Genomic DNA, 11408 nt, shown 5'->3' on the forward strand with positions numbered 1-11408 from the left:
CATTATTTCCATTCATGTGCCAATGGTGGGAGCCAGTGTGCATTGTGCAATCTTTGTCAAACCCCCCACATGTAAAAGAACTCATTACATAGAGAGACTCTGAAACATAGTGTTTTTTTTTCCGCAAATCTTAAAACTTTTTGTTCAGGTGCATGAGCCCTTAACCTCCTCATACCCAAGACCAACTTTGAATGATACATTTTTCTTTTAATGTATCAATTCGTTGTAAACACATGAAAAACCCATCAAAAATGTTTAAGAATTGTATAAAATTTTAATTTTGAGAAAATAAGTGTCTTCTGGAAAAGCGACACTAAACAATAGTAATATTCTAAATAAAAAGAAGGAAGATTTGAAATTCCCCCCCCCCCTCCCTGCAGGTGCGATTGCTTCTGATCCTGAGCCTCCATTAGCAGCATTTTCTACTGAAATCCGCTCCTCCTGGGCGGTGGCGTCCCTGTCCTACACACATACACGTCACCGCCTAGGAAGTGAGACATTCCGAGGTCCCTGAACCAGAGGATATGCTCGCGGAAGTTTCTTGTGTGCTGGATGCTGTTTTTGTCGAAAGAGGATTGTGTAAATAACTTGAGAGGGTCGGGTATAAAAGTCGACAGAGGCTATTTGTATCGAAACAAGAAACCTAACGAGTAGAGTTCTATCGCAACTCGTTATTGCAAAAAACATAATTTGAATTTAAGACTTCAAAATTCAAATACATATTATTTTAACCAAAATAATCATTCCGATAAAGCATACATTTTTCCTAAGAATTATGTTAGAGAAGCATGGATAATTGCATGCCTTTTCGAAGGAAAAATTGGAGCTTAACTATTATTATTATTTCTATCCTGCTATTATGTCATTAAAAATATGACTCAATTTTAGTAAAAAAAAGGCCGTATAAAACTATTTCCTATACTTACAAATCTAATGGATAGAAGAATAATACTAGATATTTGCTTTTATAATCGCTAAGTTTAATAGTCTTGAATTGTCCATTGACGACAGCTGTTCCCTCAAAATTTGGAGCTGGTTTAGTAAGTTCTGGAACCATTTTCTACAAAAGAAAAAAAAGTGAAATAAGTAAATGACCAGTTAAGAGTATCGAACCAGTAATAGGCAGGTTTGTCAACTTGTATTATCAATATCAATTTTGCTATCAATATTCTAGAAACAATATCAGAGGATTCGCAAAGTAGCATTTTTCAAGAACACCTGCACCACATTTTGTCAGAAAAATTATTTCTAAATCTCAGGTGTGATTTATTATTTTAATGATTCTCAATGACCAATAGCGAATTTTCTTTGCATTTACTTTTTTGAAGAGTTTCATTCTGAAGGACCTGACTTAGTTGGGTTTTTTTTTTCTTTTTCTGAAATCAGCTTGTTCTTTCATTGATACGTACTCATTCCATAACTTTTTGGTATAATTTTGCCATTAGTTAAAGTATTTAAGATCCTTTCAAGCTAACGGGCCCATAATTAATCAATTAAAAAAACGAATTTTGGCTGTGGGCACATATCACCATAATTCATGTTTTGGTCATTCTTACACAAAATTATTTAGAATTGATCATAAAATGTAAGCTAAGTTTAGAAAACAATAAAAAAAATGCACCAGTAGAATAGTTCTATTTATTTATATATTTTATTTATTTATTCGCAACTCCAGAGCTTGAATACGCTACCTTGCGGTGATTAACAATACTGCAGAAAAAGGTAAAATATACCGTTCCACGTGTTTTCTTTGAGGAAAATTACAGGCTTCAAACAGTTTATGGTGTAATGTAATTTCAGAAGAATGGAAAAGAAAGCTTCTCGCAAACACGATGAAAAAATTACTGACAGTCATTAAGCTTCAAAGCAAGTCACACTGCAAAAAAAAAGCTGTTGTTTTTACAGTAAAATACTGGCAGCTCGCATTCCAAAGAAAAACTGCAAAAATTACAATTCTAAACTGTAAAATTTGCAGTAATATACTGTTTTATAACAGACTTTTACTGTGAAATTTACAGCGATAAACTGTAAAATTAGCAGTAATATACTGCTTTTTAATAGAACTGCCCTGTAAAACTTACAGTATCAAACTGTAAAATTAGCAGTAATATACTGCTTTTTAATAGAACTGCCCTGTAAAACTTACAGTATCAAACTGTAAAATTAGCAGTAATATACTGCTTTTTAATAAAACTGCCCTGTAAAACTTACAGTATCAAACTGTAAATTCAGCAGTAATATACTGTTTTAGGAATGTCTTGACCTGTAAATTTAACAGAGATAATATGTAAAATTAACAGTAATATACTGTTTTGCAACGGAATTGCCCTGCAAAATTAACAGTATCAAACTGTAAAGTTAGCAGTATTATGCTGCGGAATCAACTGAACTGCGCCATAAAAGCAGCAGTAGTATACGGTTTTATAAATGATTTGTATAGTAAAATTAACAGCAGTAAACCATAAAATAAAGTTATCAATTTTTATGCAAAAGGGTTTTTCACCCTATCGTTGTCTCTTTTCATAGTCGAAATCACTGCTTTTACAGCTGAAGAACAATATAGAAAAGTAAAGCAATTGATTCTGTATGTACGTTGTAGAAATTAGCCTACATACGAAATCTGTTCCTTTTCTAATGTTTTTCAACAACAAAAATAATGTTTTTGGCTATGAAAAGCGACAAATAAAGAAATATAAAACACTTTTACATAAAAATAGTTAACTGCTGCTAAATATATGTTTTATTGGTATTAATTTCCTTGTACACAAAATAAATCAATGCCCCATCTCAATATTTTACAAACACCTGTTAAAGAAGAAAAAGTGGTGCATTTTCACTTCTACAAAAACCTTTTAGCTCTATTGCAGACTTAAAAATTTACAAATAGAAGGAAATTGCAAAATATGGTCTGAAACTTTATTTTAAGAACAGTTATAGCTTTTTTCATAATACAAAACTTTTTGATCCATGAAGGTAGTAAAAATGAGAAAGTTTTTAATATATAACTGAAAATACTACATCGTACCTTCACTAAAATTACTTTTTTCACTTCCAGCATTATTGTAATGCTAAAATGTGCATCTTAACGTGGGAAATGTTTTGCAATATGCAATCCATTAAACCTTTAAGTTTATTTTAACTTTATGCATGCAATTATGTGCATTTATTTTTCTTTTATGGTAAAACAGAATATTTTCATGGTTTTCTTTTTTTAATGTTATAAGTTGCATTTAGATCTACTTTATTTGAGAAATATTAGTAACAAACTAATTTTATTTCACACCATATGTGCAGTATACAGCATTTAGACTGCACAGAATGGTTTTTATTCTAAACTGATTATTATAGATTAGATAATACTTTATCCTATTAACCTTTTAAAGTTTACATAGATGAAAACTATAAATATGTGACGGTTTAAAATTCCAGAGCTACTAAACAGAAACAATTTTTTACTCGGTATAATAAAATCTGCAGGTTTATGAGTACTAGTAATAAAGTTAAAAATTGGTTTTACTACTCCAAAAATTATATAACTTTATATTATGTTATACTGTTTTCATGAGAAAAAATGAAACATTCACACCATTAAAAATTGTCAAATTATTTTATTTCGTATACATCACCTATAAATATCGATTAGTAGTTTTTACAGTGAAATTGCAGAAATTCATTTAAAACCGAAGGCTAATTTTTTCAAGGATAACATTTTTATGTTACAAACTTGATTCTTCTTTGTGACATCTTTGCCGACTTAGGTGCCATCATTAGGCCTTATATCATGAAAGCATCTGTCAAAATAAAAATTGTTAGAATCTCATAAAACTTGCGGACACCAAAAAACATTCATGGAAAAATCAAATTACGTAGGTGTAAAAATACGCCCTAAAATGATTAAAATTATGAATCTGAATGATCTGAAATTAAGATTGCCCTGGGAAGTTGCTTTTATTTTTAAACCGCTTAACATATACCTAAATTGTAATTGAATCGTTTATTTCAGGAACCAGTTAAGCGCAACATATGTTGTTTTAAGGAGAAAAAAAAACTGCTGTGCAGCAATTTGGAAACTACGCAATTGAAACGGTGGTTTATTAGTGTCTAATTAAAATAGACCTAATCTGAATAATTTACATAAGAACTCAAAAAAGAAAGAACATAATCTTACATTTTATCTTCCATGTCAAGAAATGCATTTATACTGGTTTCTGAAATACAATTCAAAAAAATCCTTCTAACTTTCGGTAGTTCTGAAGGATTTTGTAATACATAGGAGACCGTTGATTAAGAGTAATATTTATTTTTTTCGATCGGATAACTGAAGTGGTCGGTGATTGGGAGAATATATATCTTAAGGATAATAAAACTTGAAACTAGTTTCTTCTTATAATAGGCTACAGATTTTTGGATTGCAATATGTTTACTTCAAAGCAATAATTAGGATGCGGTAGAGAATTATTTTTTTAGAAAATGGAGCAAGGTCGACGTTTAAGACAACCAATTGGGAAATATTGAGGTATTCATTTAAAACAATGAATACTGCATCTAGCCTCTTTTAGCCCCCCCCCCCTCCCTCCCCGAGTTGCTATAGTAGCACTGAAAACCGTAGATGTTTTTTCTTTCTTTTTCTTAAACTTATATTCCATTCCAACACTTGTTAACAGCTCGAGCTATGTTCAACTGATACCAGCTTCATATTTTTTTTCTTTGACAGCTGCCCATTATAAGAAATCTGAATATGAAACAATGTGTGATGTAAAATAATTATTTAGATTTCTGTACTTAATATGAAATATTTTACTTATAATTTTTTAAAATATTTTTTTTCATATATTTTATTTCACAATTGTGTTATAATATTGTTTAAATTTAATTTTTTTGACCTTTTTTTCTAAGTACTAAGGAATTGCATAAAAAAATCATTTGAGTTGAAATAAAATAATACCGTAAGAGCATTCTATCTTATATCTGTCTTAATATTTAAGCATAATTTAAGATGTTTCATTTATATTTTATGTCTTTCAAAATGTGGACGCCCCCCCCCCCCCCGTTTTGAACAGCTATCGATGTCCCCATTTAATCCACCAGCGACTTTTTTTTAAAGTGCTACTTCTTTTGATAGGATTTAGACAATTTATCTTTAAGTTTTTCAGAATTTACCTAAAACCCGGAAGAAACAATTCTATGTTCCCAAAATCAAGATGGCTTAGTTAAAGTCAATTCAGTAAAAAGTGAAAATCGATCAGAAAAGTTGAAAGTTTTTAACAAAAGAATAAATCGACAAACATGTCAAGAAATAGATTAAATCTGATACTGCCAGTTCTAATCATTAAGAAATTGTAAGTCCACATTTGGCCCGCCGTCCTTGTCGTAAACAATGCTACCCTTCTTGGAAATGCTTGACAGAGGACCGCACCTGTTTTAACTGTGAATTTAAATATGCTCACATTTGCAAAATAACTGCTTTTTATTTGCATTATAATAAAAATAATTTATAATTTTGTTTGATAAGTGTCACAAGTCTGAATATACGAAGAAAGTTTCATACGCTGTAATACATCGTACTTTAAACTCTAATCTTTATTGTTGCTCTCATTATGAAGTTGACTTTAAATTTTGTTCCTTCAAATTTTTACAAACATACGTACAATAAATAATAAAGTACTTAACATTCTGATTTGGTTCCTTCAATTTTAATAACATGTAAAAACAAAGAATCAGTGCTCTAAAATTTACTGGAAAATAAAAATAAAAAATAAATAAATAATGAAATAAATTACGTTTAATTTAGCACTAGCAACAGAAATTTCTATATTCCGGTGATTCTTGAAATAATATTAAACTATCCGTAAAAACCAACATTGAATTACAAGTTTAAAAAACCCAGACGTAAATGAATTGTATAATCCATCACATTTAAATTAAAAAAAATTAGTTTATCTTGTTCCAATACATAGTTCTTGATTGTAACATAAAACCTGACAACGGGCACACAAAAATCAGCTTTAGGGGCCCAATATGGCACACAGACCGTAGGATTGGCTTTAGTGGCTAAGAACGCTCTAAAACTCAAAAGCATTTGTGATTACAAATTACATCCTAAAACATAAAAATATGAATGAAAAAGGTACTTATAACCCTTTCAAGGGCAGCGTCCCCGCCTTGAGAACGCATATTTGACAATTTTTTTCCAAATATATATAGCTCTCTGCAAAAAAACTATCGATTTGTTAAAGAACCCTTATAGTTGCTTTTTCACTCAATAGATGTCAGCACCATTGAAGTCTTTTTTCCTTCTCTGAGAGAGGTTTGAAATGTGCGGATTTTTAGGGTCAGAGGATTTTTTTTTTTTTTTTCAGTAGTAAGACCCAGAGTTAAAAAATATTAGTCACAAATTTTATTTTTATAGGCTCCTAAGACTTCATAAATGTCTTTACCAAATTTTAATAGTGCAAAAACATTGAGAAATATACATTTATTTTATACGTCCTCACTGTGAAGACTTTGCCCCGGTTCAGTATGTCATTTCTCATCAGTCAATAGATGGCAGCACTAGTTCCCTTAGATTTCTCTTTAGCTTTATAATTATAAATATTGCATATAGATACATGCATATTATTCTGCTTTTAACTTTATCTTCACTGATTGCGTGCAATTTTATTTATATATGCGATCTATTACAACCGTATTATATTCAAGTATCTGTTTATAATATTATATATATATATATATATATATATATATATATATATATATATATATATATATATATATATATATATATATATATATATAATGTATGTGTATATATATATATATATATATATATATATATATATATAGTACATTTATATTTATATATAAATATATTTATATGTATATATTTATTTATACATTTATACTACTTAAAATGGAACCAAATTATAAGAATACAATTGTTTTCGAAAATGCTAAATTATTTTTGCGTTTGTATTTATGTATATATCAATTATTTCCATCGTATTGCATTAGAATATGTGTTTATCATAAGATTAAAAGTCAATAAATCAGTAAAAATGTAAATATCATAGTTGAATTAGTGCCTGTAAGAGCGCTTTTCCTATGCACAGCGTTTTGTGCTTTCTCTGTTCCAGACGGGCAGCGTCCTCGTCTTGAGAACGTATGGTTCCAATATTAAAAAAAAATTCTAATTTTTTTTTTCCAATGAAAATCAGTTCAATGATGCTAAAACATTATGAAAAGTGAGTTTTTTTGTAGATTTTAATTTTTTTTCAAGTACTGCCCCTCAAAGGGATAAACTTCCAATACCAGCATTCATGTCACTAAGTGAATCATTTCAACATCGTTCAGACTAGAGGCTTCTTTGAAATTCCAAGCGGAACACAACCACGAACTGCCATCTTGATAAAATGAGATCACCCATTCAGTTCTGGTCACAAGTTACGTAGTTCTTTACATTTGCATACCACTAAACTCATAGAAATAATATTGCATTAGTGAATAAATTTAGATGAAGGAAATTCAGGCGGCTAGAATGAAATACTTTAAGACATGAATAAAAAAAATAGAAATATATTACAGGCCATCCGTTTGTGTGCACAAATTGTAAGTTAAACATAATGGAATAATTGAAACATTTCAGAAAAAGAAAAAAACTCTAGAAAAATATGTCATTGCAATTCAGCTTTATGTGAATTTTCCCTAGAGAAAGGTTTTGTAAAACAATCAGCTACATTATTTTTAGTTTCAACAAATTGTATTCCAAATTCATTTTTATCAATCAAATTCCTTAGGAAATAGTACCCCACATCAATCTGCTTAGTTCTGCAATTTCCTATTGCAGAACTAGAAAAATCGATTGCAACTAGATTGATTAATAGTACTCTGTACTGTGACAATCTAAAATTCTGAACTCTTTTCGTAGCCAATTGATTTAAATTCATTCTGCTCATTTGTTTTTAAATAAAAAAACCCATCTGTACCCTTTTTTCTTTCTAAAACTTTCATTCATTGGAACGAATACGTAAACGTTTTTTTCTCATATCACCTGAATTTCTTGAGCCATTCCGTTTTGCCAATTTTAAATCTCGGAAATGTTAGCTTCTAGAATACTTGAATTATCCCCCCTATCTTCATAAAAATCCTATACTTTTCTTGAATTATCATCACAAGTGAAATTAAAATATTTTGTGTCATATTCAATGTTATTTTCAGAACAATAAACCTCGGCTTCACGATTCGGACTTTAGAACCGTCGTGTTAATAGAATAATACTTATCCCTGCATTCTTTAATTTGCCTCTGACTTGCTTTAACCCATTTAATTCTCAACATGCTATTTTATGATTTTCAGAATATTCTTCTTCTACTTCAGATTTACTCAGTAGTGAAATAAAACTGTGTCCCTCTGTTTCTCGTTTCTGGGGGGAGGGGGGTCGCCCAGAATTTATTTTCATCGAATTTAACATTCAGCGTTTCTGTCACTTCGCGATTTTTGAGATCCCAAATTCTGTAACCTTTCGTATGAAACGCATACCCTACCATGACTCCTTGTTGAGTTCTCATATCCAATTTGTTTATTTTCTGTTTTGGAAGTCCAATGTACGAAATTCAGCCAAAAAAACCCCGGGAGTGTTTAATAGATGGCTTTCTTCCCCCAAATAGCTCAAAATAGGTTTTGTTTAATAGATGACTTTCTTCCCCCAAAAAGCTCAAAAAAGGGTTTGGTTTTTCCTTTTAAAACCGCTCTAGTCCGTAAGCAGTGGAAGTACATAGCTGCTTCGGCTCAAAACTGCTGAGGCACATTCGATTCATTTAAAAGTTTCCATTCATTTAAAAGTTTCCATTCATTTAATGTTAACTTATAGTGTTCTATGACGCTACTTTGTTAACTAGAGGATTTGTTGGTTTTTTCCAATTCTTATGCTTTGGTCGCTAAGGTAAATTTCAAACCGGGAGTTCAGAAATTCCTTTCCGTTATCGGAGCTTTGCCACAAATCTCTCTTATCTTTTGAAACCTGACAAAGTGTTCTTAAACCTCACTTTTCTTCTTAAAGAAATAAACTGGAGAGTTTCTTGAAAAATCGTCTATTATTGTGAAAATAATTCCCCCCCCCCCCCCCCTCTTTAAAGAACTCAACTGCTAAGGAACCCATCGTATTCAAATGCAAAAGATCTTACCGGGCGTTGGCTTGAATCTCCGTTACAGGTTTAAACGAAATTCTCCGATTTTTTCATTTTACACGGATAACAATCTGACATATTTTTACTTTTGATAAGCAGTAAAAGACAGTGAAGTACAGAATCACACTTTTCATTATTTATAATATACTTTTTGTCTTCATCCTGAACATGTTGATGCCAAAATTTAAGACTCAAAGTGTTCTAAAAGTTAAAATGTAAGGAAACTGATGAGTTTCAAGGTTATAAGAGTTTCAAATCTGTAGTTCTCGAGCATCTACTTTTCTAAATGAGCATGTCCTTCAAAGCGAATAAAATATGACAAACAATGCATAATAATGTAAATATTCTACTTTAAATTTAAAAGCTGTAATTTTGACGAGAACGAAACACTGCCAGATCAGAAATGAAAATCCGAAAATTTTAAAATATAGCCAGGCACGGCCTGAACTTAAATATGTTGGGAAGACGTATAATCTCAATTTGCCAAATGGAACTTAAATATTTGCCGATTAATAAAATACTGGTGAATGCACACATTAAGTACGCACAATTAAGTACAATATCTAATGAAATTTGGTCATTGGAAAATTTAAAAATTGCAACATTACAATTATGTCCCCAAATTTGCCGAATAGCCAGACAAAATTTTCCCAATATGGCATTTTTGGGGAGGTCATAGAGACTTCCCGTGACCTCCAATCGAGTGCCTTTAAATATAGTTTCTAAAATTATTTTTACGTTCAGAAGTTTCAATGGTACTAGTGCAATTTTCCTGAAGTAAAACTTTAATTTCCTGCTGACGCAAATATAAAACTTTTAAAACACAAGGGTTTCGTGTTTGTATTTTAAGATGCTTATTTTTTAAGTTTTTTTTTTTTTTTTTTGAGTTCTTTATTTATGATTTTTTAATTATTATTATTATACTTTCGACCGATAAGTATGAAAGCTGGCTCCAGATTTCAGAGAATTTTGAGTCGTTCAGACATCAGATTATTGTATTTCCACAGTATCAAATTCTTCAACAAAAAATATCAGTAAATTGTATACTGTTTGCATGTCTCTCTGTCACGTTGTTATTTTATTTATTTACATTTTATTCATCAAATTATGTACAGAATATAAAAGCTACTGACGCTATAACGTAAAAGTTTTTCAATAAAATAGTTAAATGCAAAATGTTAAAGAATTTAAAACTGAACATAAGAAAAAAAAAACAGAAGAAAGAAGTCAATCGCGATATGCTAAAAATTCACTAGAGAACATAAAAATTCAAATTTTAAGTACGGACATAGTACATAACACAAAATGTAATCGTACACAAAGTTTAATGTTCTAATAACTTTAAATACGATCAAGAAAGGAATTGATTTATTTTTAAACAAAATTTGAGTTTCATAAAATGTTTAAAAACTATCACACGTGCAGTAAAATATTCAGCATCACAACAACTACTCAGATTTTTGCTAGAAAGCAATCGCTGCAACTTAGCAACTATAAGAAATCGCAAAGTCAGCATCAACGAATATTGGGATACGAATTGCGATTTCAAAATAAACTGTTATTTTTACATACATTCTCGATGATAAATAAAACTATATTTTGAGGAAAAGGGAATGAATAATATAACCAGCACTCACCTTTAACTTGGATTACAGTTGAGCAATCTGCCTCAGCACACCCGAATCATCAAAAAACATGGCTGCTAATATCTTGAATTCATTAGTTTCTGTTCCCGTATGAAAGAAACACCTTTTGCGCATCGTTTTGCGCAATCTAAAGTATTTTTACAGTTTTTCTCTGTTATTTGGCAGAGCAGTATTAAACTGTAGGAAAAAGCAGTATATTACTATAAAAACAACAATTATTTTTTGCAGTGTACTAATAAAGAATTTTGACTGCACACGTGTATAGGGGGAGTCAGGGCACATTGGTCTGGCTCTCTACTTTTCTTCTTTTTTTTTTATCCTCATCATAAAATTCAATTTTATTTTCTACCATGAGTTGCATTAAATATTTCTCATCATCCCAGAAAATTTTCAATTCATTACATTTTTTCACATTAATATTTTAAGAGAACTTTGTGAAGTGAACCAACCTGCCACAGTTCCGGGGTCCCCACATTACAAAAACAACTTCTATTACAATTTTAATGTTAAAAATTATAGAACATTTGTACCAAACAAATGTTGTTTTGTGATTCGAATCAAAAATCAAAGTTTAAAGATC

At 30.4% G+C, this 11408-nt stretch overlaps 2 protein-coding genes across 3 annotated transcripts in view; one reads left to right on the top strand and one right to left on the bottom strand.

Annotated features, from left to right (window-relative positions):
• LOC129224505 (receptor-type tyrosine-protein phosphatase kappa-like) overlaps nucleotides 1–11408 on the top strand; it is a 166465-nt gene that overhangs the window by 66095 nt on the left and 88962 nt on the right. The window lies entirely within an intron of this gene.
• LOC129224506 (peroxiredoxin 1-like) overlaps nucleotides 1–11408 on the bottom strand; it is a 33321-nt gene that overhangs the window by 20848 nt on the left and 1065 nt on the right. For both annotated transcript variants that reach the window (XM_054858969.1, XM_054858968.1), the window contains exon 2: nucleotides 927–1060. In XM_054858969.1, coding sequence (XP_054714944.1) covers nucleotides 927–1057 — 131 coding nt within the window. In that variant the 5' untranslated portion in view covers nucleotides 1058–1060. The remainder of the gene's footprint in view (nucleotides 1–926; nucleotides 1061–11408) is intronic.

The sequence above is a fragment of the Uloborus diversus genome, chromosome 6 (assembly GCF_026930045.1).
Source record: "Uloborus diversus isolate 005 chromosome 6, Udiv.v.3.1, whole genome shotgun sequence".
NCBI classification, from domain to species: Eukaryota; Metazoa; Arthropoda; class Arachnida; order Araneae; family Uloboridae; genus Uloborus; species Uloborus diversus.